Genomic DNA, 24,345 nt, shown 5'->3' with positions numbered 1-24,345 from the left:
TGATTAGCTGCAGCTGCGGGTTGAGTCACCGTTTTCTACTGGAGCAGTTAAGAACCTCCGCGAGATGACGGGAGACGACGACGCAGTGGCTTACCTACAGTACAGTATGTATGCAATAGCAAGGGTTGTCCAATCGAGAGGAGAAAGTCACATGAGTACTTGAGAAACAAGCACAACAAGGATAAGACAAGACTTCTCAAACTCTGACTTCAACCCTGACTGTCCATCCATCGTGGGTTGTTCCACTTCAAAGTCAGCGGCTTCTTAACCCCTTGTCTCCGGATGGAGCCTCTAAGGAAAACCCCAAATGCCAAGGTTGGAGGTTTTCATTTTTAAACGACTCACATGATTTCGACATGATATTAAATGATATTAACTTACTATAGCAGTTAAATAAACATTGACGATAATTGAGGCTCTAGCTCTGGCTATTGGGTGATCTGTCACTTAATATTAGATCTCATATACCTTATGCAATCTGCAGGAACCCATTCAATAGCTCTTCCAAGACTCAATTCAAGTCCAATCATGACTTGCATAGGACTCGGTCTTCATTTGAGGAAAAATAAAGTTTCTCCATTCATTCGTCTACGTAGGCTCCTCACCGTGTGTCTCGATGAGTAAGTAAATCAAGAATGGCGTTGACGAGTTTGCGTGCTTGACAAAGCCAGAGTCGCATCGCGCATCTTTAAAAGCCGCGTAGTGTATCGATGAGGCCCATCCACCCACTTCTTTCCCAGATGTTGCATGTGTTTGGAGTCTTGTCTGGAGTAATACACGTACGCAAACCGTCATCTCCGCTGTGCTCTTACCAAGAATGTCCACAGTTCAACGGTCCAAACCGTTGAATAGGGTCTGAGCACCGAGTCTCACAACTTGACATTTATATCTTGCTGTCCGCTACATCCCGCGTTCTTGGACCGTCCGAGTTTCGACAAGGACGATCATCGATACACTGAGAGGAACAATTTCATGTTGGTAGGCTGACCAACAGTATCCGTAACAAACTCCGATTCCTTGTCCGTAGAATTGTCCCGCAATGACAGTCTGTCTCAAGGAGCAATTCGGGCTGCCAAAGTTGTCGACTAACCGACTAGCGGCGTAAACCCTGGAGGCCGTTTTTGAAGACCGACAGGGATCCTCCCTGCCCCTGGGCCCCGGTCCCCGTGTTGTGTCCTCTGCTCGCCTCGCTGAGTGGTCTTTGTCCCTGTTCCTGCTGCTCAGTTCCCACTGCTGATGCCCCATGTTCTCCGGCCGTAACGCGCTCTCACTTGCTCTGTTTATGTATCCGTATGGGCGATTGGATTGGGGCATATTTTCGTACCTGCATTGTTAGACCCATTGTCGGGATTGCGTGAGTGCCTTCTGTAACCAGAGTGTATGCTTTTCTTGCCATGTAATCTGATAGGACACGATACGATCAGGACTGTTTGAATCATGTATCGAAATAAGCGAATTGAGGGAGGCTCGAGATATCGAGTGACCAAAGTTGAGTTTGGATGTTTCCCTTTAAGTGTACCCGAATAGGAAAAGTTTATCGTCTTGTCGTCTTCTCCGTTTCTCAATCCTGCCTAGGGTGTTTAATTCTGGTCTGTCCTCCCCTGGTCTCTCCTTCCCTTCGCTTCACTTCCCCTCCTAGCTCCTGCCCATTCTCCCTTGCATATCTCGCGCCTAAGGTGGGCTTCCCTTTAGCTTACCCATTGATCCTCCGTCTTGTAAGGCAGGTAGGCAGCTCATACTGCAATTTACACAGTACAGTACCCATACCTTACCCGTACCACACCACCCAGAGATGGTAGGTACGAACGGTACTGCAATTGCTGCAGTCTTACTACCTTAGTACTTGCTGGCTTACAAGTTCCTCCCACCCCCTCCCATTTTGTTTTGTAGACTGCATTTCTTCTCCCTACCATCCCATCCATCAAATCCTCTTTGTTAATCTTCTCTATTCTCTCTTGTTTGTATACGCGCCTCTTTTCCTTGGCTCAGCTTGCCTCGTCTCTCGCTCGCTTCGCTCTTTACCAGTCTAACTCACTCACTCACTCACTTGCTGCTGTATACGATAAACGTATTATTGACCCGAGTCGCTCGCTCCTCCAATTCGTCCTTCTCTACGGTATTACTTCTTGTTATACTTTCGCCACCACCAACGTACTGCGAGTATATCTACTTTCCGTTCTGGGTAATAAGTCATCACCGGGCCTATTACTCCATCAAGTCCATACCTGCGCCATATCACCACGGAACTTTTTGATTCGAGCTGCGATCTACAGCACCAAGACGGGAGCCCGCATTTCGTCTACATCTCACCTACGGTACTGGTCATTCTCGGTCTGCGTTACACATTTGAATGCACAAATTCATGCCGCGCATTTCTTAAACGAGGCTTTGTCCCAGGATTACTCCCAAGTCTGGTTATACAGAGGAGTTCGAGTTGCCGCCCCCGTTCGAGCAGTACAGAAACCCTACCTATGCCGCTCTACTCTGTGCATATCATTTAGCATACGTTCTCTACAACGACGCCTACCGTTTGTCTTGCTGACCCAAACGCTGCACCAACTCTTTAACCTTGAAGCATCTGGGACCCCGCCGCCATGGCTTATAGAGAATCAGTTCTGTCCCATAGTGGCACTTTGGAAGCGCTCCAGAGTCATCATGCTCCATCACGAAGAAGTCGCCCGCCTAACATTGATACAATGGCAGCCGAAGAAAGCCGGGTACCTCTAAAAGCTGAAAAGGCAAGCAGAAGAGAATCGAGGTTAGGTCTAAGGAGTTTATTCAGTCGATCCAAAGCACCTAAGGAGCTGGGAATTCCCGAGACGCCCACATCTTTTGGCACATCTTATGGCAGTCGCATATCTCTTGCTGACTCGAACCCTTATTTCTCGTCCCAAGTTGACGTTACGCCTAACGAAACACCCTCGTCTCCTCTTAGCCCGCGTATTTTTTCCACGATGTTTGAGAGTCAGCAAAGCCCATCTGCTCCCTTACGATCAGCTGGCGCAGTAAAAGTTCAAAGTCCAGCTAAGGCGACCCGAGGGCCGCTCTCAACCTGGCACCCTCCTCCTCTATTCAAGGCATTCCCTCAAGCTACTAAGCACATAACACTGCCAGCCACGTCTTTAGCACCCGAGGTTATCCTACGTATGCATGAACGACGAACCAGCACTTCGCGTGACGACACCGCAGAAGCCCTGGACAGCGAAGCTGGACCTGCTGAGAAGACTAAGTTCAAGAAGAAGCACCGTCGCAACACATCTGGACCCGCACCCAAGTTCGAATGGACGAACAAGATTTATGTTTTAGTGACAGCAGGTTACCTGCTACAATATGCAGCTGAAGGCCCTTTTGATCGGTTGCCCGAAAGAATACTGCACCTCACCAAAGACTCTGCAGCATTTGCGAGCGATGTCATCCCTGGCCGCCATTGGGTAGTTCAAGTCTCTTCAGCTGCCGAATCCGATGGAGCACCAGCATCCGACTCGCGGTCACTTTTCTCCCGCTGGAACTTCCGAGCCACTGAACGGCGTCATGCCTCGAGTCTTCTTCTGGTATTTGAGTCTGCTGAAGATATGGAAGGCTGGATTGCAGCGTTGCGCCGCACAATTGAGGCTTTAGGAGGAAAGAAGACGCTCACCGAGACAGGCAAGCCCAAGGCAGAGGACGAAGTCGGACCTTTAAGGGAGAAACACAGCCAAAGGACACTGGTAGTGAGAGACCCAAACCGTTTATCGCGAATAGCAACACAAAACTCCCAGACTGCTCAAAGCCCTGAAAGCATTCAAAGTCCCCAACTGTTGCCATTGCAAGGAAGGCCAGACGCCAATCGTTCGGTCACCAATATCGTTGAGAATGAGCCGGCAGTTGATCAACCATCGGATGACATCTCCACGACCAACAGCTTCGTATCTCATGATGGTAGACAGTTGGAAAGCTTACGCGAGAACTCGAATCGCTTGTCATTCATATCATCCGGTCAACGAACAGTAGTAACATCGGCTGGATCTTCTCCAGAATCATCACCAATAGTTGAAAATTTCCCAGTGCCCGGAGAGAACAAGTCATCCCTCGAGGAGTCGCACCCTTCACTCGAACCGAAACCACGACCTAACGCTGCTGCCATCTTGGATCGGAGACAATCTATGCAAGTTCTCAGTCCTTTTGTGGAACTACAAGGCGGTGCTGTCAACCTACGACCCCAATCCGGCTATGGATCTGGCGCACCTCAGGATACGAAAACCCCAACACCCAATTTCAGCGTACCAAACTCGTCGAACCGAAGATATTCCTATGCAAAGAACATCGCCCAGGAATTTGGAATGGCGCCCCAGTCAGGTCCGTTGGAAACTCGGTCATTGGGCCGTAGAGCACCTCCCACGACTCTACCAATTGCGAGACCTTTGTCCATGGTTGCTGATCAGCCCTCTCCAATGGACGAGATACACGAACGACCTGTGACACGACATGGAGATGAAACACCATCGACCATGCCTACAAGTGACGATTTGGCGTCCTTGCCTCAAATCCCTACCTCTTACGACATACACTCACGGCGATCAAGCCTGGCACCGATAGATGAGCCTGTCGTCGAAACTAGCCGTCCAACGAGCTCGCGCCGACATTCAGACCTCCGCCAGCGCCGTAAATCCGAGAACCCTGGCGTCTTCCCAAGAAACCTGACATGCTCATCCCGAACAAGCCTGGACCAAAAGACACGCTCTCGAACATCACTCATCGGAGCGGACGAGGCAGCTCGTCGCCGCGCTTCTCTTGATGCCTACAGTGACAGACAGAGTGATGCTATGTCAGCCAAGGTTCGAGCTCAGAGACGAGCAAGCGTGCAGTCTGTGATGTCTGATCGGGCATCCCAGTACAGTGCCTCGGCCGATCTGCCTCCTCCCATGGCACCGGAATCTCTTCCTCTACCTGCTCCTCCACCCACAGTTCCTCTTCCTCCAATCCCTACGTCCGCGAGTAACCCTAGCCTAGTGCCTGATTCCGGCAGGAAGAGCTTGGTTATCCGGCGAAGCATGCCTCAGCTAAATGAGGTCCCTCCCCCAATGCCTCCTCCAACATGTGCGCTGCCTCCGATTCCATCTAAGCTACAACTTAAGGCTTAGCTTCAAAACACGAATACTCAAAATATACCCCTTTCCTATTACTTTTACGACTACGACGGAGCGTCTCATCGAATTTTCTTGTTTAATCGAAACGATGTTGGGCGCAGTTCTTGGAACATCATCACTATTTTCTCTTTTGTTTTTGGGTCACGGATGCATACTTGTACTATATAGAACTGTTGGGCTAGGAAAGGACATACTCGTTGCAATTCCGGTTATGCGACCACGTCCTGGAATGATATCCACGTATAGGTTTACAAGGGAACGGACTGTTGAAGCTATATGATCCATAGTAGAGGCATATGACCTCGACTGTCTATTTTGACAGAACAGTCTAATATTATTGGTTTGAAAAAGTGATAAACCTACCACATGCAGTCCTATAAAAGGGTTCGCTAGTTTGAAAGCTTGTTGGGGTTCCTGAATTGTCTGTAATGTTTACATGGCGAACAACTGGACAGCTGTTCTGCAATACACATCATGGCTAGGTAGGAGTTTGGTAGCTGGTGCGACTGATTTGTCTGATCTCTTGATAATATTGATTATGCTATCGAGGAACGATTCATCTTGGGCATGTAGTTAAAATAACACGCAGAATTAATACTGTTACATCCACCTTTGCTGACACCCCGACATTACAGTAGAGCTGGCTTTCTGTTACGTTGAACAAGCCTGCCAACTTCTTCCCATAGGGGAATGAGATCAGACTCGTCAAGTTCTGCTTCGTCAAGATGGCGGGAGGATGAGCCGATCAACGATTCAACAGGCTTAATTTTGCCGCACATGCCAGTAACATCTGCGACCACAAACCGCCTCATTTCATCCTTCCTGGTGTCAGCCAATAATTCAAACCCACTGATGGGCTTCAACCTCTGCCATTCTTCTTTGTCTTGCCCACGCCATAATCGAACTGGATAGGCCGGAACCTCAAAATCGGTCAACTGCGCCGGTTGCTTATCAATAAAGAGTTGAAACAAGCGGCGCCAGTCATACTTTTTCATGGTAAAGCAGTATCGTAAGGAGATTCTCTCCAGTGTTTCTGCGTGACGACCAAGGAAGTCAATCAATCCCTCTCCGATCACAGAGAACTCTAGCTCGAATACTTTTAACTCCGGGAGCTGAACTGTTTCCCACTGGATAGGACTTGGGTCAATGTTCCTAGAATAGATCCTGCCCAAACTAATGACGGTCCCTTCAGTAGCAACGATTCTCAAACACTTGACGTTAGTCAAGTACAACAAGAATATGACATTGAAAGTCGGATAGAGGTATCTATGTGGTCTTATCGAGGCCAATTTCTGTCCGTTCCGAGTGACTGCCAGTGATATCTCAAACGTTCCAAGACGTTTGGCGAGATGGTACCAATGTTTATTCATTAAAGCGTCAAGAACATCTTCAGTGGGTGGGAGAGCTGTCATTTCCAGGCAAAGGAAGGCACCGTGATTTTGGTGACTTTGGGTCAACGCTCTCAGGCTCTGGTCGATAAGATGTCTCCAAGGCTCCAATTCTGGAAGCGTGGAGGTATCTATGGGTCGAACGCTGAAGGGCACTGGACCCCATCGGTCCATACGCCAAGTAGAAAAGTCGAACTGAAACTTGTACAGCTCAGGGAACTTGTGGAGGGACCCCAGTACCTGACGAGCCTTGTCGCTGAGCTTGATGCCTTGATCGGGAGTCTCATCTTCGTCAGGTCGAGGATCATGCGGGACGAATCGAATAGTGCGGACAAGTTGTTTTCGGGGACCAAGTGCAACAGCGAAAACCCGGTCTGCTGACTTTGATGTTTCGTCAAAGTCTAATGTCGAGTATACTTTGTTTTGGAAAGCGGCCATAAATCGACGACATGTCGAGGAGAGCTTTCGTAGGTCTTGGTTGACATATTGACCGATCTCAAGGAGAGTTTCTGGGGGAAGCTTGTCGAATGACATAGTAAATGCCTCAAGGCCCCTGAGACTTAGGATAGAGGTGAAGTAGCCTAAATGCTGGTCTAAGTTAGCATAATGTGACTAGATTATTTTTCGTCTCTTATACCTACAGCTGTCGATTCTTCTCATGTGGAGATGATGAGGAGGATATCAATGGCAAGTTCCATTGGATTGACGAACGTAGAACCTTCCTTATACCGATTCATACTTTTTTACGTGGGCTGTATTGTTTGCGGCTTGCAGCTAGCCGTGTTTGCATTTGCTGTGCACTTGCCGTGTACTTGCCGTTTCCCTTGCTTTTGTCAGTTGATTGGCCAAGGGGAAAGTAAGAAAAGTAACTGTATAACATATACTGATCTTATAGATCCTAGTAGTCTATTCCCGTCACATTCTATGCATTGAACGTCTAAAATGGTGTCGTAAAGTCGTAATTTAAACAATATCAAGAAATAAAATACGCAAATTCCATGACCCAACTCTCATATCATCTACGATCTCGGCTGTATCTCCTGCTCTCCCTCCTAGGCGAATAGTCTCTCGGCGAGTACTCTCTTGATGAACGATATCCTTCACCGATCAGGGGATCCCGACGGTACCGGTCCTGGCTACGTCGTCGTGAGCGGCGCGGAGCCGTAGAAACACTGTGCTCCTCTTCCACAACAATCTCGTTGTCGGATGAAATCATTGAATCTTGAGCGTAGCGCGGAGCAGGCGGGTCGACGATGACACGCGAGGCCTGGCTTTCGCTGACGAGGGGAGATCCTCTTCTGCGACTTCTGTCCCTCGATTGTACTGTTGTACGAGATCGTGTCCTCTTCGATCTGGATGTAGCCCTGCTGCGGGATCTGTTCCTCGGTCTGCGGTCCCTTCTGCTTCGGAAACTCAGGTACGTGGATGTGTCGCCTGTGACGGTGCTCATAGGATAGCTTGATGCCACTGTGGAAGCGCCGTCGCCCATGGGTCTCACGACGGGGCCACGATGTAGGAGCATGTAGATGAGGTATAGTAGTAGGAGGAAGGCTGCTACAGAGCCAAGGACAATGCCAGCGACGGCGCCGGGATGGAGGGAGGTATCGGCGCTCTTGTAAGCTGTTGGCACGGCGGTAAAGGATGTGCTTGAGTCGTCATTCTGGCGAACTGCGAGAAGATGATGCCCTGAGGGTATCGTCGTCGATGGAGGAAGGGCGGGCATTTTGTCGGTGTCTGAATATCTACTGCATGACAATAAATAACGGTAAGATGGATAAACGACAGCGCTGAAGAGTTTAAAGTAATTGCCAAGGCTAAGAGAGAGTAGAGATGAAAGAGGGTTATGAGGCTGTTTTGTTTGTAGAGTAAAAGTAGACAGGATATCTCGGCATCGAATCAATTAAAGTTGCACGTCCCCTAAGTCCAGTCGAGCCCAGCCACGTCGTTTTTTTCTAATTGAACGTCATGCCCTTGCACTTGAGCGCGCGTCTTTCAACGGTAGCTAATTTTACCAAAACACGAAACAGCGTGTTTGAACTTTACCCTTCAATAAGATTTAATTTTCAGACCATCTTTCCTTATTTTGGTCATTTTCGTATAATCAAGTCTGCGGTCGGCTTCCGTCTCTAACAGCCCGCCTTCCTACTACGGTAGTTTGTTTATCAAGTTGCATGAGGCCTGATGGGCTGAGAAAATCCTGTGGGTCCGGGATAATCTGCGCCACAAGGAAGGCCTCAATTGAGTTGTGGCGCGGCGCATGTCTGGACGACAGCCGCGATATCTCGGGCATCTTAAGCCATGATGAGGATCAAAGGGTTCGATGCTACAGAACAAAATGCCTTGAGTGTTTCGATGATAATACGAGTCAAAAACTCAACTAGGGGTTCTCTTATTTGCCTAGCCATGGGATGTCTACCAGTGCTAAGGCAAGCATCTACTCGACAGTGAAGCAAGTGGAATAATCCGACCTCGCATTACACTGTGAAAGTCACGAATACAAAAGACGAGTATAGAGTCAAAATATCAGTCTCATCTCCGGTTTACAGAGGAGCTATACATTTCTCCTTTGGTAACCTTTCGTAGGTCTGATGCCTCAAGCGTCATATAGTAAAACAACGTCGGGTTGACTTTATTCGCTTAATGCCGAGTTTTCGTTTAAACAAGCGATGACTTCATCAGGCTTCATGGTAGTCATGAGGTAAGGTCTAATAGATCAAGAGCCCGTATCTTCGATTTTGAATGTGATTGATAATCTGTTCATCAATTACACAACTCTGTGTGAGAGGCGATATAAATTTGCAACCACAACGCTTGACAGGTACGCTCAAAAATGTATTTGCTGTTCTGTCTATGCCGTCATCCACTCGGTACGAGCTACTGTGAGCTGGACTGTGCATAATAGCTATCATGACACCGGCTATTTGACCGGCACCAAGCTATTTAGATGGATTAACCCGGTAGATAGTCTCAATGAAGCTGTAGGCAGACATCTTTCCGTGTCATGACTTGCCATCTCGCATGCCCGAATGAAAGCCGTGACTTTTCCGGTAAACCCGAAGCTCACCATCACGTGCGGCGAAGCTTTTTCTCAGCCATTTCTGGGGAATAGGACCTAGCGTCCAGCGCGGGTCCTTGCGCTGCGTCCGGCGATTGCTGAACCCCATTGGCTCCACAGAATCGGACATGCAACCGGAGAGAAGACTGTAGTTTCGGTTGACTGGTATCAATCGTATCCAGCAAATATCTGTAGAGTGAAATCTCGGTCAATTGGTTCCGTATACAACTGACAACTACTTTATGTACTTGTCTCATGCAATTGTCAATATCGCCGTCATCGGGAGCCATTCCGTTCATCGACTTTGCGAGATCTTTCAGGCAGGTTCGGGGTGGGTCCCTTGGGGAACAACCATGGTCCGAACCTAGCCGGTAGTGGAGACGCCACAGTGCTTGCCTCTTTCCTTTGGCTTCTATGACTGACCGGGGGAAAGAGCTTTTCTCGAGGTAAAAAAATTCGTTCCTCTGGATTCCATCTCTCCATTCATACTCAATCCTCTAAAACACCACATCCCCCCATCTACTCTCCGACTCGCGCCTTCATCCTTTTTCTTTTCCTGTACACTATACCCATATTTCCATAATCAAGATGTTGGCTTCGCGTTTGTCGAGAGCTGTAAGTAACCCCGCTATACCATAGAGCAACAATGTTGCTCTGCATCCCACAATATCAGTACTGACTTTCGCTTCAGCTTCCCCGAGCTTCCCCTCTCGCCGTTCGATCGGCTGCCTTCACCCGATCTCCTCTGGCCTCCAAGTTCGCTCGTTATGAGTCCACTGAGTCTGAGGGCAAGGTCCAGGGTTCCGTGATCGGTATCGATCTCGGTACCACCAACTCTGCCGTCGCTATCATGGAGGGCAAGGTCCCTCGCATCATTGAGAACTCCGAAGGTGCCCGCACCACCCCTTCAGTCGTTGCCTTCGCCGAGGACGGTGAGCGACTCGTCGGTGTCGCTGCTAAGCGTCAGGCCGTCGTCAACCCAGAGAACACCCTCTTCGCTACCAAGCGATTAATAGGACGCAAGTTCAAGGATGCTGAGGTTCAGCGTGATATCAAGGAGGTTCCTTACAAGATTGTTCAGCACACCAACGGCGACGCCTGGGTCTCTGCTCGTGGCCAGAACTACTCTCCCTCTCAGATTGGTGGTTTCGTTCTCAACAAGATGAAGGAGACCGCCGAGGCCTACCTCTCCAAGCCCGTCAAGAACGCCGTCGTCACTGTCCCCGCCTACTTCAACGACTCTCAGCGACAGAGCACCAAGGACGCTGGTCAGATTGCCGGTCTTAACGTCCTCCGTGTCGTCAACGAGCCTACTGCCGCCGCCCTTGCCTACGGTCTCGAGAAGGAGACTGACAGCATCGTCGCTGTCTACGATCTTGGCGGTGGTACTTTCGATATCTCCATCCTTGAGATCCAGAACGGTGTCTTCGAGGTTAAGTCTACCAACGGTGACACCCACCTCGGTGGTGAAGATTTCGATATTCACCTCGTCCGTCACCTTGTCCAGGACTTCAAGAAGACTTCTGGCATTGACCTGTCTGGTGACCGCATGGCTATCCAGCGTATCCGTGAGGCTGCTGAGAAGGCCAAGATCGAGCTTTCTTCTTCTCTCTCCACCGACATCAACCTTCCTTTCATCACTGCCGACTCTTCTGGTCCCAAGCACATCAACATGAAGCTCAGCCGAGCTCAGCTTGAGAAGATGGTTGATCCTCTTATCAGCCGCACCATTGAGCCTGTCCGCAAGGCTCTCAAGGATGCTGGTCTCTCCGCTAAGGAGATCCAGGAGGTCATCCTCGTTGGTGGTATGACCCGTATGCCCAAGGTCGCCGAGTCCGTCAAGGGCATCTTCGGCCGTGACCCCGCCAAGTCTGTCAACCCCGATGAGGCTGTCGCCATTGGTGCCGCTATCCAGGGTGCTGTCCTCTCCGGTGAGGTCAAGGACCTTCTCCTCCTCGATGTTACTCCTCTGTCTCTCGGTATTGAGACCCTCGGTGGTGTCTTCACTCGTCTGATCAACCGTAACACCACCATCCCCACCAAGAAGTCCCAGGTCTTCTCTACCGCCGCCGACTTCCAGACCGCTGTCGAGATCAAGGTCTACCAGGGTGAGCGTGAGCTCGTCAAGGACAACAAGATGCTCGGAAACTTCCAGCTTGTCGGCATCCCCCCTGCCCACCGTGGTGTCCCTCAGGTCGAGGTTACCTTCGACATTGACGCTGACTCCATTGTCCACGTCCACGCCAAGGACAAGTCCACCAACAAGGATCAGTCTATCACCATTGCTTCCGGTTCCGGTCTCTCTGAGAGCGAGATTGAGCAGATGGTTGAGGACTCCGAGAAGTACGCTGAGGCCGATAAGGAGCGCAAGGGTGCCATTGAGGCTGCCAACCGCGCTGACAGCGTCTTGAACGATACTGAGCGTGCTCTTAACGAGTACGCCGACAAGCTCGACAAGACTGAGGTCGACACCATCAAGGAGAAGATCACCACTCTCCGTGAGTTTGTTGCCCAGAACCTCTCCGGTGAGGGTACCGCTACCGCTGCCGAGATCAAGGAGAAGACCGATGAGCTCCAGGTTGCTAGCTTGAACCTCTTCGACAAGATGCACAAGGCCCGCAACGAGGGTTCCGGCGAGCAGACCTCTTCTGAGCAGTCTCAGGAGGGCGAGAAGAAGGAGGGTGAGAACAAGCCTTAAATGTCTTGATCTTGTGTTATAAAATTTGTTACAATATCCGAGGATTGAGGATCTGTGCGGCTCAGATTCCTTAACCTCCCCCATGTATTTCACTGTATCATATATCCCGCCCAGCCGCTTTTACACTTTTCATGTTTCAGGGTCGGCGGACCAGGCGTTGGAGCTTTAAAACCTCTATTGAGAGATATCTTTGGTTGTTTTTTCGAGATGATGTCACGCAACGGGGGATCATGTTGAATATATGTATCATGACTAGCCTTTACAGGTAGACTAATCAAACTTCCCCCCTCAAACAATGTTTACCAACTATTATTCACAAGTGCAATGTTATGCGATTTAATTAAAGTAGTAGTTATGAATGCTGTTACTATGCTCTTATTAGTGATATCGAGGTATTGTTGTTTGTCTTTGCAGATAATGATCGTAAAAAATATTGAAGTGATCGCGGTATCATGACATCCATCCCCACGCCGTATTAAGTCTATTAACGCCATGCCAATGGATCGTTTTGGCTTTCTTTTGTCCCTCTTTCTCCGCCATGCCTTCAAGTGGACTCCCTCCATTCAACTCCATCATTGACCGCGCAGGCTTTAACTTCGAGGCGTGTGGGCCTGGTAATTGAAACGTATCATACAGCGAACCGCGCTCATTCGGATTTCGCAGTGGGACTCGCTCTCCTCGACGGACAGTGTCTGTAAATAAAAGTTGTCGAGACTCTATTTCGCACTCGGATATAGGTCGAATCTTTTTCTCCTTCTTTGTTTTGCTTCTTCTGCTGCTGCCGCTTGATGATGATGTTGGTGAGGGTGGTGGGTATGTGCTGTCGAGAAACCAGCCGCGACGCTGGGATAGGCGTCTTTCGAGGAGCTGACGTAGGATGGATATGAACAGAGACACGACGACGAGGATGATTGCGATTGCGAATATAGCTGCTGGATAAGGATGCATTGAGGTCGAGGGCTCGGGTTGCCAGCCTTTTGGTGATGATTGTGGTGGTACTGAATTGTAATCCATTTTGAAACGAGAGTATAAGGTGAGTAGAATTATAAGTAGAGAACAAAGAATAAATGAAAGTCAGCTTATGACCAAAGGAAAGTGAGGCTAAGAAAAGTCAGTGAGCTTGGACCGCTGGGTGAAGAGGCTGAACAAGCATCTTGCAACCAAAGCCCAAGTGCAATTGCAATTGCAACCCAAGGGCTGTGAGGATGAAGACGGGCGTTGCGACCGGGATATCGCATGCGAACAGTAAACAAACACCGTTGTATCGGTCGCGGAGCGAACTACGTTAAACAGCCAAGGTCATGTCTCTTACAGGAATGGAGTATAATGAGACCAGGCGACTAGTCGATGAGCATGGATCAAGGGTTATTATAAGACATTCAACGAAGAACTGAAAGTGGATATGTAGAAAACGGGCTAAGAGCGTTGCGATCTCGATTCGCTAAGTTTATTTGACTATGATCTTCCGAAGCCAAACCAACCTCGCTTGCCTTGCTGAGGAGCTGGTGATTCGGCTGTCTTGGGCGCCTCATCCTCCTTAGCCTTAGCAGGCGCTGATTCTTGTTGCCGAGCCTTGCCAGGATATTCGATGTAATTCCAAGCCACATCGAGGAAGATGGGCTTCACAGGGATAGCGGCGAGCTTGGGAGGGAACTCGACGATGTGGTCTAGGTTGACACCGCCAGTGGGGTAGTGGTCCTGTGTTTCAATAAGAGGACGCTTGACGGCGTCAGAGCCGCTCAGCTCGTGGTTCTTTCGAAGAGTGTCAATGTGCACGATGGCACGGTGGCGCTGGAGCTCGCCGTTGAGGAGATTCTGGAGATACTCGACATCTTCGGCGGAGACAGACAGGCTGAGGGGAGTCTTGTTTGATCCTTCAGATGCAGGAATGCTGGACTGAGATTCGTCAACAAGACCGTCAGCGTGGTTAATAAGAGCCAGAGCTTCGGCAGCATTGCCAGAGGTGGCATGGGAGCGAGCGATAGCCAGCGCCCTGAATTGATGTCAGTTATGTTACCAAAATGAGAAACGAAGTTTGCGACTTACTTGAGGGCCTCGAAATATTTAACGTAAGCGGCGATCTGCTCGGCGAGTCCTTGGTCGTTGGCCACACCAGGTAGCTCCGTGATGGACTCGATGTTTTGTAGGACTCCATCGTACAGAGCAACCTTTTCCTTCAGCTTAGCAAGCTTCTTTACTGTTGGGATATCCTTCTCCTCCTGAGCTGCCTTCTTCCCCCTTCTCGGTGAGCTATACTGGTCAAGTGCTCCGTCGTGCTCTCCTGTCAAAACTCGGCTACGACCGATTCTCCAGCTGATAGTTTCGAAGTTGACAGCGGTACGTGTGATTTGCAAGCTCTGCATTCGAGCGTCGCCCTGCTCCACACCCTCGGCTCTCATCTCGTCGATTGCTTGCTTGGTGGCATCGACAGCATCTTGGCTAAGCATAAGAATCTCATCGTACGCGCCAGCCAACTCATAAGGTCCTCGTCCCTTAGGTTGGGCAAGGTTGGTAGCCAATCGTTCCTTCGCAGCCAGTACGGCACCCCAAGCCATCGCAATTTGCGCATCCTCAATGTTGACCTCCCGAGACCTCCAGGTCAAAGTCTTAGGTGCGCCCTCGGCGCTGGCAATTCCATCCTTGGCCTTGGCTTCGTCTGACTTGAGAATAGTGGGGTCGATGTCGTTGATCTGCTTGACGAGGTTGGCGTCGGATTGAGGGAAGGCCTTTCGAGCGATAATCGGAATCGGGACAGTTCGAGGGGTCTTCAGTTGGTAGGCGGCATATCGAATCGAGGGGTCGATGGTTTCGGTGAGCAGGTCCTTGTAGAGATCGCCGGTGGTGGCAGAAGCCAGGGCACTGTAGATGACACGTGCCGCCGCATAGTTTTGCAAGCTTGCTTCCCAGCTCTGCTTCTCGAAACTGGCGGTACCGCGGATAAGGTAAGCGTATGCGTTGGCCTCGAGGAGATCATTCTGAGAGGCGCCAGATACGTCGGTTTGAGAGAGGGCTTCGACAAGCTCCTCAGCGGCACGGGTGGCCTTGATGAGACGGGAGGCGATATGCGATCGAAGTCGGCCTGTAATTCCCTTGGAGTCGTTATCATGGCCAGACTTCATCTTCATAGTCTGAGCCCAAGCTCGTTCGCTTGTGAGGAGAAGTAAATGGACATATCTAAACTATGGTCAGGCCAGTTTGTGGTTGAATAGTCAGAATTGTGCCTACTCGTGGTTCTGGGCGATCTGCTCCGCCGTGACCTTTTCATGATCGCGAAACTTTCCGCGATTTCTAGTCGCAATGCCCAACTTCTTTCGACAAGATAGAAGACGCTTGGTGCAGCTCTTGTGGTAGGTCGAGTAATCCCCGTAGAGGAGAGCCTGGTCGCGGCCCTGGACAACGAACTTGGTGATGTCCATGGCTGCGTTGTGATTGTAAAAACCAACTGCGCAGTATTTAATTGCAATCAGCAGTTTTGGACGAGCAGTCTGGGGCTCGACGTTGAGCTGATGCGATGGCCGAAGAGGTGAAGTCGATAAAAGGACTGGATGAGGCTTGACGTGGAGGTTTAGCGGGGAGCAGCAAGGAAGGTGGGCGAAATGGCGGGGCACTTTCCTCATCCACAAAAAATCGATTAATTGAGCAACATAAATTGTTAGTGGCGGCGCAGTTAGTTAATTATTGTATGTATTTGGTGATGGCATCATTACAGACGAAATGTAGAGACAATAATGTCTAAATATCCTATATCTCATCGTAACTTATTTTTGCAACAATGTTGATTCAACTGACAAGTTCATCAACACCATGGATAACTGGTCTCAGCTCATGATGGACTGATGGATGAGGCAACAAACATATACATCTCCGAGGCCAAACACGATAATAATAAACAATGACTTGTCAAATTTCTTTCACATGTTTGATCGATTGATTGATTGATTTCCAGGGTTCTGTAAACTCAGAAACAGCCACTGCTAGATTGAGGTTAGCATGGAGATAGATATATATTCAACAATTGGTTAGGGAGTTATGTTAGTTGAGCCACCACATATTGGGGATGTATAAGTATTTGCATGTTTATCTACATGCAATTCCTTGATTATTTTCACATCACAAGTTTAGTGACCCATTATTAGATCCATAGATTACACTCATTGAGTCAATCTTATTGATATGTAGTCAGAATTGAGAGGGAGAAAAAGCCTCGAATACGTCCCGTCGTTGATCATGTGCTCTACAGAGTCCACGCTGGGCGCCTGAAGCTAAACCGGGATAGGCAGAAGGTGCCCACCTTTCTGTTGAACTTGTGGCTGCGTGACCACTGCAACTCAGATCTTGACTGCGAAAGTCACGCTTTGTCACGCGCCAGGGGACGTGCTTCCCCAATCCCAAAATCTACTAACATACAAGCACAGCACAGCACAGCGCTCTATGCGCAATACCTAAGGCAGCCTACCTCAGGTTACAATACAAACTCTTACTCTTCCTCTCTCTCCTCCCTCTCGTCTTCTCCCCTAAATGATTAAAGGGTTTGAATCATCCTCGACTCGGTTGCGATAGAGGCTCATTCTGCTTCTGCTTCTGCCTCTTATTGAAACTGGGGTTCCCTGTTCCGTCCCTCCTCTTCCTTGCCCCTCGTCCCTGATAACGAATATAGGCGGCTTATCATCGCATTGCTTCGCCTTTGCACATTCAAGATCAAGCATCATCTCGTCTGGACATTCAAGATCAAACGCCATTTCAACTGGAATTTGGGCACGTGAACGTGAACTTTACACTCCTTCCCTTTTACTCTTTCGTTTCTTGTATCTTATAGATACTTAATAGTCACCTCACAGTGCAATACTTCTCATGAGAGTAGCACCTCTTCTCATACAACTGACCTGCCCAACACCTTCAACAAACTGCATCCTGCAAGTAGCCGCCTGCCACCCGCGGCCACTTTAAAGAGATGGCTACAAATGGTAAGTTCTCTCGTCAGTCATTAATCCTTCTGGCTCTACATTATCAGCCACCTTTTCAACCTCCAAATCCATTTCATGTTCCATATCTAACCTTGTCTAGGCCAGCCATCTCGCTCTGCAAGCGGTGTTCCACCATGGAACCCGGCCGCTTTGCTGCAGCCAAACCACAGAGCGGCTTCCAGCCCGAACCTTGCAAACACCACGCATGGGCATTTCTCTCCTTCTCCTTTGCAGCATAATCAAAGTTTCCAACAGCGACCTCACATGAACATGAATAACAACAACAACTCCATGGTCTTTCAATTCTCCAGTCCTAATGATACCCCATCTGCTGGCCCCTCTAGCCGATCCTCTACTCCAGGTAGTAGTTATGCAAACGGTTTCAATGGCACGGGTAACTTTATTGAGCGCATGAATAATGTTCAACATCGTTCTGTGGTTCCTCAACCAAAGCGACGGAGAACGGAGGACAGTGAAGGAGTGCATCAATTCATGACTCCTCCGGTCCAGGGGGGGGGCGGAATGTTGGGACAATATGTTACAGATAAACGCAAGGAAGCTAACAGTGCAACCGCTTCACCTTCTATGATGACAGTTGATCTCACCAGTGGTAAGCACCTGCTTCTTCGCCCTGGCTAAAGACCTTTGCTAACATAGCCAGGAAATGACGATGACGATGTCGTCGTGCAAGATCCCCGAGAAGAAGAAGTATGCTACGGAATGATCAAAGCTCACCTGAGCTGCACTCAGGTTCCCTCGCCTAAGCCGGGTACTAAGAGTATTTGGGGGCCGGGCTATCAACCCGCCATCAAAGTTGTGCTCAAGCGACAGATCAATGATCCCTCGTTCAAGATACAAGCATATGATCACACACGCCAGATCATCGGGTTGGTTGAAGCTAATAGTGCCCGAGCTGTAGCTCCTCTTCTCGATTCGAACATCCACTTGAGAACGGATGTACGAATTCCACCCCACCCCAAGAAGCCTGGCGACGAGCCTGGACAACCCACCTCACGATCATACGACCTCGATATTGTTATGTACGGTCCGATCAAGTACGCGAGGAACGTAGGGACACACCTGAACAAATTTGGCCAGAAGCTGCTAGCCCCTTACCTTGTTCAAAAGGGTATTCGAGTTCAAAACCCGCACGTTCTTGAATATCGTCCGCCACCCCCGAGGTCTTACCCGACAAATCCTGTCCACGACGGCATGACTTCTGGTGGCTATGGAAGCACGTTTACCAACCGAACCGTGGAGGAGATTCGTTCAGAAGTTATGGGCGTGTTCGATTCCCTCACACGAAACGACGACTTGCCAGAGATGGAACCCAGTCCAGACATTTTGACGCCTCTACTCAAGCATCAGAAGCAAGGGTTGTTCTTTATGATGACGAAAGAAAGGCCTCGCGAGGCCCAGGTCCAGGAGAAAACAATGGTCTCTTTTTGGCAGGACAAATGGGGACAGAATGGACAAAAGATATACTTCAACGTTATCACCGGACAGAATCAAGCCAAGCCTCCAATGGAAACTCGAGGAGGGATCCTAGCTGACATGATGGGCCTTGGCAAAACTCTGAGCATTCTGTCTTTGATCACAACTTCCACCAACGAAGCCTATACGTGGGAGCGACAGGCACCCGTCCAGCCAGAAGCACCAGAGCAGAAGCCGACCAAGCACGAAGTTCTATCACAGCAGCCAACGCTTGCTCTGACGCCTTTGATGCAAAACGCAAGGTCTACTTTGCTCGTCTGTCCTCTTAGTACGGTAACGAACTGGGAAGAACAAATCAAGCAGCATATCCGGCCCAACTCTCTTACTTACCATATCTACCATGGCCCCAACAGAATCAAGGACCCAGCCAGGCTCGCAACATTCGATCTCGTAATTACAACGTACGGCTCCGTATCGAACGAACTCAGTTCTCGTCGGAAAGGAAAGGAAGGCCAATATCCCCTGGAGCAAATTGGATGGTTCAGAATTGTGCTGGACGAGGCTCATATGATTCGTGAGCACAGCACTCTTCAGTTCAAAGCTATTTGTAGGCTGCAGGCCCATAGACGATGGGCTGTTACCGGTACGCCTGTACAGAACAGGTTAGACGATCTTGCGGCTCTTCTGGCTTTCCTTCGACTACATCCTTTCCACGATCGAACCAAGTTCCTCCGATATATTGTGGAACCCTTCAAGGCCTGTGATCCCGAGATCGTGCCCAAACTACGAATTCTCGTCGACACAATCACGCTGCGCCGATTGAAAGACAAGATCGATCTGCCTCCTCGAGAGGACCTTGTTGTCAAACTTGATTTCAGCCCGGATGAACGCAGTATCTACGAATTGTTTGCCAAGAACGCTCAAGATCGTGTGAAAGTGCTCGCGGGGACCCATAACGGCGGTCAAGCACTCGGCGGCAACACTTACATACACATTCTCAAGGCAATTTTGCGACTTCGTCTGCTGTGTGCACACGGAAAAGATTTACTCAATGACGCTGACTTGGATGCATTGCAAGGAATGTCTGCAGAAATGGCAATTGACATAGAGGACGACGACGACGATAACAACAAGCCAGCTCTGTCCGATCAGAAGGCACATGAGATGTTCACTCTGATGCAAGAGACTAACAACGACGCATGCATAGAATGCAGTAGAAAGCTTGGTTCTAACGAAAGTTCCAACATCGAAGCAGAAGGACAAGACGATATCCTGGGTTTCATGACACCTTGCTACCATGTTATATGCCGATCTTGCATCAAGATGTTTAAGGAACGGGTCAAGTCGGTGACAGCACCTGGTGAGAACAGCGGAAACTGCCCAGTTTGCAACGCGTATGTGCGACACTGTTTTGTTCAACTTCACCGAAGGGAAGTGGACGCGGAGCATGACGGTCCAGCCAAACCAAAGTCGCGAAATGCTGTCAAGAACTTCGACAAATATGACGGTCCCCACACCAAGACCCGTGCTTTACTCGAGGATCTTTTGAAGTCGAAAGCGGCAAGCGAGGCAAACCCGCACGAACCACCATTCAAGTCGGTTGTCTTCTCTGGTTGGACATCCCATCTGGATCTTATTGAGCTTGCTCTCGATGCCAACGGTATCGTATTTACCAGACTGGACGGAAGCATGAGCCGCACACAACGAACCACGGCCATGGACAGATTCCGAGAGGACAACAGTGTCCATGTAATCCTTGTGTCTATCATGGCTGGTGGACTGGGTCTGAATCTGACTGCTGGAAACAGCGTATACGTGATGGAACCGCAGTATAACCCGGCGGCTGAGGCCCAGGCTATCGACCGTGTCCACCGACTGGGACAGAAACGACCTGTTCGCACCGTTCGATACATTATGAGGGACAGTTTCGAAGAGAAAATGCTCGAGCTTCAAGAGAAGAAGAAGAAGCTTGCCAGCTTGAGCATGGATGGTCAAAACAGGACCTTGGATAAGGCTGAGGCGGCCAGGCAAAAGTTGATGGATTTGCGAAGTCTTTTCAAATGAGTGACGAATGGATTCGGATCATGGAGCAATAATGACCGCATGAAACAGGCGTTTTTGGTGTGATTTTCTTTTACTATTATTTGCTATACTCGACTCTCACGAGATGGGTTTCATTCTTCTTGGTTCGCATCATGGAATTCGTGGGCTGGGTGGCATGCGACACTACAAAATACAATCCTGGGATCTGCTATATGGCGCAACTAGGACCCGGATTTTAGGGGATGACAAATGGGACCTTATGACATAGACAATTAACGATTTAAGCACGTACTTCTCATATCGTTAAAATGCTCGATTGACTGCCAAGGTTGAATGATTCGGTGGTATCTTAGTTTTACAATGAACCCAATCTACTAGCCCCTATAACGCCTCTCCCCCATCAACCGTTTTCGTCTGACAAATTCCTATACTCTATGTCGACTCTTCTTCCTGCCGCAGACCAGCGTACTCTGTTCCTTGGTTCGCAGTACTTAAGCGCGCACAAAGACTCAGCAACACCACTGTCTCGGTTGCGGCATAGTGGTTGAGCGCGTCAAGCAGAATTTGCAAATGACGGCTGAAGTTGCCCTCCCATTTGCGAATGATCTCAAACAGATTATCAATACGGGCGTCTGCATCACCATTTCCGGCAGAGTCCCCGTTGGCTGACGTAGAGCCGCGTTGAACTGCCTTGGTCATTTGGAAGCGCTTCCACTGGTCTGCTGTCATGGTTGTGGGCTTGTTGGTGCCCGAAAGATCTGGGTCTGACTTTTCGAGCTCGCGGGTGAGCCAATTTGTGTAGGCGGCGAAGATTGTGCATGTCTGCATGAGTTTGGAGTGGATCTAGAGGGCAAGTTAGTTATAGTTGAAAGTAGTTGAGTATCGTGGTGAGACTTACTCTCAATAGTTTGCTGTTGGTGAGCATGCATTCCTTGAGACACGTATCCAAGAAGTCGACATGGTCCTGCATAAGCTCATCGACGGTTCGTGTCGGACCTCCAGAGGTTGAATTGACATCCTCATCCTTCGTCTTTAAACGAGACATGAACTTATTCCAGTTTGGTTCAATGACCTCGGCCGTACAGAAGTAGAGTAGTTGCTGTACAAAAACCAACATACGGGCACGAAGCGTCCAGACACGTCGTTTCCAGATCTCAAGTTTTCTCAAGGCGCCTTTGTGCGCCCAGCTAACGCCTCGAGTCTGTGTTTGCCAGGTAGTCGAGAGTTGTGACTCTAGATAGCGTAGAGAAAGGAGGTAACGGAAGAGGGCTTGGTATCTCCAGACGGTCTTTCGGCTGATAACGAGTGAAACGGGGAATGGGACAGAGTAGTCGAGTTGTAAAGATGTAAAGCCCACGGCATTCTTGTCGTTGTCAACAGGCTGGTTAGCAAGAGGCTGCAGCGCCTCGCCCTGCTCAATACCAGTAATGTTAACAACACGCTGCAGAGCTTTTGTAAGGATAGTCTCATTCATCTCAACCTTGACATCCTCTTTGAACGGATCAAGGGAGACAAGACTTCCCGGCTGACGCAGGACAAGATCCAGCAAAGATTGCAGCTTGCCGGTGTTAACAGACTTGACAGGTTTGCGCAATTCAGAAGCGCCCAGCTCGAGGAAGTAAGAGAAGTAGTCTGATGGGTCGAGGAAGAAGTAGTGCTTGAGAGAGCGTAGACGCGCGGGTAGTGAGTGAGCTGTGAGGAGTAGTTGCATAAGGGATTCGTTGGCATGAGCGTAGGCGTTATTGACATTTTCGAGGAATCGATTGTCGTCGAATGAAGCTGGGACGTCTTTGGCAACTTTGCTAACATCAACGCCACCACACTCTCGAACAACGTTCAAGTACTTTCCAGCTAATAGAACCTTGTCCTTGACGCCCTCGAGTTGTGGCGGAACGTCGTGGTCTCGTATTGTGTATCTTCTCTCCCAATATTCATCGGTATAATCTTGTTCCAGCCTTTCACGACGGATGCTCTTCTGCTCCTTGATGAGGAATTCTGCGTGGGGGTCATGGATTGAACCATGATGGAGCCATCCGTTAAGCATAGACATATAAGGCTTGCTAGCATCCCGTAGCAGGGTTGTTAACAGCGCTCGAGCTGATGGATCTCCCGACAAAGACTCCAGGCGTTTTGTGATTAAACCAAGAACCACGCCACCTTTGTATATCTTTTTACCAGTCATGTTTCCTGGCATTAAGTCGCCTCCATCTTGAAGCCTCTCAAGGATGTTCTCGAAATCATCACCACTATCCTCAGATTCATCGGTCTCATCATCAAGCAGAGCGTTCTTTTTTAGTAGTTCGTGGGCGAGTGAGTAAAGCTGTAGCATCATCTGGCTGGTGGACATGGTATGAATGTTGAGCACATGTACAGTGAACGTTTCGCTGGTGAGGAATTGAGTCTCAAGTTGCGCAATCATAACAAGATAGTCTTGTAGAAACTTGCGTATTGATGCGCAAAGAGCGTGGTTCACAGCGCCAAACTCTTCTCGGCTCTGAACATCAACGAAAGCTTCGAGAGCAGAATAATATGTTGCCATCTTGAGCATTGACTGAGTCAGGTCCTGCAGACTCGGATCAAGGCCCGGTAGCGTTCTGAAGCTGGGTCCTGATAACCTGTCTCTCTCTTCATTGGGGTTATATCCCTTGGCGAATCTGATGTATTGTCCTTCATATCCCATGAAGACGAAGAGGAGGTCCTCCACTATCGCAGCTTCTTGGAGCTCTAGGCTTAGCTCACCCAGAGGAGTTGGCTGGGGCGCTTGTGGTATAGTCGAAGCGAGAGGCGGTATGGATATTCGACAGGCTAATGGTGCTGTTGTATGTGGTAGGAGGGTTGCTTCAGGGTTCCATGGTACTGTATAACAGGTCAGCCTTGCGATTTTGAGGTCTGATTCAGAGTGACAGACCCATGGGAGTCTCAGCTCTTGATTGCCGAGCGTCTGGTATATCATTTCTTGGTGCCTTTGACGTATTTCTACTTTCTGAAGCAGCATTGCGTCGATGTGCTCGTTCTGGACTCGTGGTTCTTGGGACCACGCGCTCAAGTTGAGCTTCAAAGCTGCGCTCCGTCACCCTCCGTGACTCGAATCGGCGCTCTTCATCATGACGACTCGCAGCCCTAGGATTCGTCGAAGCCGAACGCTTATGAGCACCAGAAAAGTTGGGCTGAGGCGAGGGACCCTTGCGAGAATCGGAGCGTTCGCTCTTGAGGTTGGCTGCTGCTGCTGAGACGCGGGGCCTATCGTCGCGGTAGTCGTTGGCGCTTGTTCGGCCCGATGGTCGTGGTGCGCCGGAAGACATTGTTCAGCAGGACTGGACTACATCTGTGAAGGAGAAGAAGCTCCCGTCTCGAGGTGTAGTCGCGGATATAGACGTCTCTAGCTTAAAGTTGTTGATTTGGGGGAGCTGTAAGTGTTTGTGCCCAATTGAAACGCGCGACGAGGCCTGGGTCGACGTGACGTGGGGTTGGTTCAGTTGTTTGGTTGCGGATAGAGACAATAATTCATGCAGAGCTTTTAGCAGGATAACTAGATAGATAAATGCCCAAACTATAGTATATGATTCAAACCATTATAGTATATCTAGGTACTATATACCGGTAGATCCAATTAACTTTACCATTTATCAATTCAATG

General features: G+C 49.4%; 8 protein-coding genes across 8 annotated transcripts; 3 read left to right on the top strand and 5 right to left on the bottom strand.

The window, feature by feature from the left end:
- Positions 1–2,312: 2,312 nt before the first annotated feature.
- On the top strand, positions 2,313–5,194 carry B0J16DRAFT_115068 (uncharacterized protein). Its single transcript, XM_046121521.1, has one exon. It carries the CDS (start codon positions 2,595–2,597, stop codon positions 5,118–5,120), a length of 2,526 nt encoding a protein of 841 aa, XP_045985353.1. The 5' UTR covers positions 2,313–2,594; the 3' UTR covers positions 5,121–5,194.
- Positions 5,195–5,506: 312 nt separating this feature from the next.
- On the bottom strand, positions 5,507–7,315 carry B0J16DRAFT_115065 (uncharacterized protein). The gene is made up of 2 exons (XM_046121520.1): positions 7,156–7,315; positions 5,507–7,102 (listed from the first exon to the last, which is right to left on the bottom strand). Exon 2 carries the CDS (start codon positions 7,046–7,048, stop codon positions 5,756–5,758), a length of 1,293 nt encoding a protein of 430 aa, XP_045985352.1. The 5' UTR covers positions 7,049–7,102; positions 7,156–7,315; the 3' UTR covers positions 5,507–5,755.
- Positions 7,316–8,563, bottom strand: B0J16DRAFT_115064 (uncharacterized protein). The gene has a single exon (XM_046121519.1). The coding sequence runs from the start codon at positions 8,235–8,237 to the stop codon at positions 7,530–7,532; it is 708 nt and encodes a 235-aa protein (XP_045985351.1). The 5' UTR covers positions 8,238–8,563; the 3' UTR covers positions 7,316–7,529.
- Positions 8,564–9,976: 1,413 nt separating this feature from the next.
- B0J16DRAFT_115035 (heat shock protein 70 family) lies at positions 9,977–12,492 on the top strand. The gene is made up of 2 exons (XM_046121517.1): positions 9,977–10,184; positions 10,261–12,492. Exons 1-2 carry the CDS (start codon positions 10,158–10,160, stop codon positions 12,265–12,267), a joined length of 2,034 nt encoding a protein of 677 aa, XP_045985350.1. The 5' UTR covers positions 9,977–10,157; the 3' UTR covers positions 12,268–12,492.
- B0J16DRAFT_115040 (uncharacterized protein) lies at positions 12,439–13,392 on the bottom strand. Its single transcript, XM_046121518.1, has one exon. The coding sequence runs from the start codon at positions 13,279–13,281 to the stop codon at positions 12,718–12,720; it is 564 nt and encodes a 187-aa protein (XP_045985349.1). The 5' UTR covers positions 13,282–13,392; the 3' UTR covers positions 12,439–12,717.
- A 225-nt stretch (positions 13,393–13,617) lies between these two features.
- Positions 13,618–15,829, bottom strand: B0J16DRAFT_339597 (uncharacterized protein). Its single transcript, XM_046127570.1, has 3 exons — positions 15,493–15,829; positions 14,314–15,441; positions 13,618–14,260 (listed from the first exon to the last, which is right to left on the bottom strand). Exons 1-3 carry the CDS (start codon positions 15,681–15,683, stop codon positions 13,723–13,725), a joined length of 1,857 nt encoding a protein of 618 aa, XP_045985348.1. The 5' UTR covers positions 15,684–15,829; the 3' UTR covers positions 13,618–13,722.
- A 1,283-nt stretch (positions 15,830–17,112) lies between these two features.
- On the top strand, positions 17,113–21,148 carry B0J16DRAFT_115018 (SNF2 family N-terminal domain-containing protein). The gene is made up of 3 exons (XM_046121516.1): positions 17,113–17,231; positions 17,332–17,841; positions 17,893–21,148. The coding sequence occupies exons 1-3, from the start codon at positions 17,219–17,221 to the stop codon at positions 20,727–20,729; spliced, it is 3,360 nt and encodes a 1,119-aa protein (XP_045985347.1). The 5' UTR covers positions 17,113–17,218; the 3' UTR covers positions 20,730–21,148.
- B0J16DRAFT_285487 (Spc98 family-domain-containing protein) lies at positions 21,010–24,259 on the bottom strand. Its single transcript, XM_046124052.1, has 3 exons — positions 23,617–24,259; positions 21,607–23,564; positions 21,010–21,551 (listed from the first exon to the last, which is right to left on the bottom strand). The coding sequence occupies exons 1-3, from the start codon at positions 24,008–24,010 to the stop codon at positions 21,141–21,143; spliced, it is 2,763 nt and encodes a 920-aa protein (XP_045985346.1). The 5' UTR covers positions 24,011–24,259; the 3' UTR covers positions 21,010–21,140.
- Positions 24,260–24,345: the final 86 nt, after the last annotated feature.

The sequence above is a fragment of the Fusarium flagelliforme genome (assembly GCF_020744385.1).
Source record: "Fusarium flagelliforme strain FIESC 12 MPI-CAGE-AA-0113 chromosome Unknown B0J16scaffold_3, whole genome shotgun sequence".
Lineage (NCBI taxonomy): Eukaryota > Fungi > Ascomycota > Sordariomycetes > Hypocreales > Nectriaceae > Fusarium > Fusarium flagelliforme.
The sequence above is the reverse complement of the archived record's forward strand: the minus strand, read 5'-3'. Positions and strand labels throughout refer to the sequence as shown.

Bases quoted from the DNA above. Each gene is read 5' to 3' on its own strand.
- B0J16DRAFT_115068 (XM_046121521.1), top strand. From the start codon at position 2,595: ATGGCTTATAGAGAATCAGTTCTGTCCCATAGTGGCACTTTGGAAGCG.
- B0J16DRAFT_115065 (XM_046121520.1), bottom strand. From the start codon at position 7,048: ATGTCATTCGACAAGCTTCCCCCAGAAACTCTCCTTGAGATCGGTCAA.
- B0J16DRAFT_115064 (XM_046121519.1), bottom strand. From the start codon at position 8,237: ATGCCCGCCCTTCCTCCATCGACGACGATACCCTCAGGGCATCATCTT.
- B0J16DRAFT_115035 (XM_046121517.1), top strand. From the start codon at position 10,158: ATGTTGGCTTCGCGTTTGTCGAGAGCT. The intron at 10,185-10,260 runs GTAAGTAACCCC...CTTTCGCTTCAG, and splicing joins CTTCGCGTTTGTCGAGAGCT to CTTCCCCGAGCTTCCCCTCT.
- B0J16DRAFT_115040 (XM_046121518.1), bottom strand. From the start codon at position 13,281: ATGGATTACAATTCAGTACCACCACAATCATCACCAAAAGGCTGGCAA.
- B0J16DRAFT_339597 (XM_046127570.1), bottom strand. From the start codon at position 15,683: ATGGACATCACCAAGTTCGTTGTCCAGGGCCGCGACCAGGCTCTCCTC. The intron at 15,442-15,492 runs GTAGGCACAATT...ACCATAGTTTAG, and splicing joins CAGATCGCCCAGAACCACGA to ATATGTCCATTTACTTCTCC. The intron at 14,261-14,313 runs GTAAGTCGCAAA...ACATCAATTCAG, and splicing joins AAATATTTCGAGGCCCTCAA to GGCGCTGGCTATCGCTCGCT.
- B0J16DRAFT_115018 (XM_046121516.1), top strand. The intron at 17,842-17,892 runs GTAAGCACCTGC...TAACATAGCCAG, and splicing joins GACAGTTGATCTCACCAGTG to GAAATGACGATGACGATGTC.
- B0J16DRAFT_285487 (XM_046124052.1), bottom strand. From the start codon at position 24,010: ATGTCTTCCGGCGCACCACGACCATCGGGCCGAACAAGCGCCAACGAC. The intron at 23,565-23,616 runs GTCTGTCACTCT...CCTGTTATACAG, and splicing joins AAGAGCTGAGACTCCCATGG to TACCATGGAACCCTGAAGCA. The intron at 21,552-21,606 runs GTAAGTCTCACC...CTTGCCCTCTAG, and splicing joins CCAACAGCAAACTATTGAGA to ATCCACTCCAAACTCATGCA.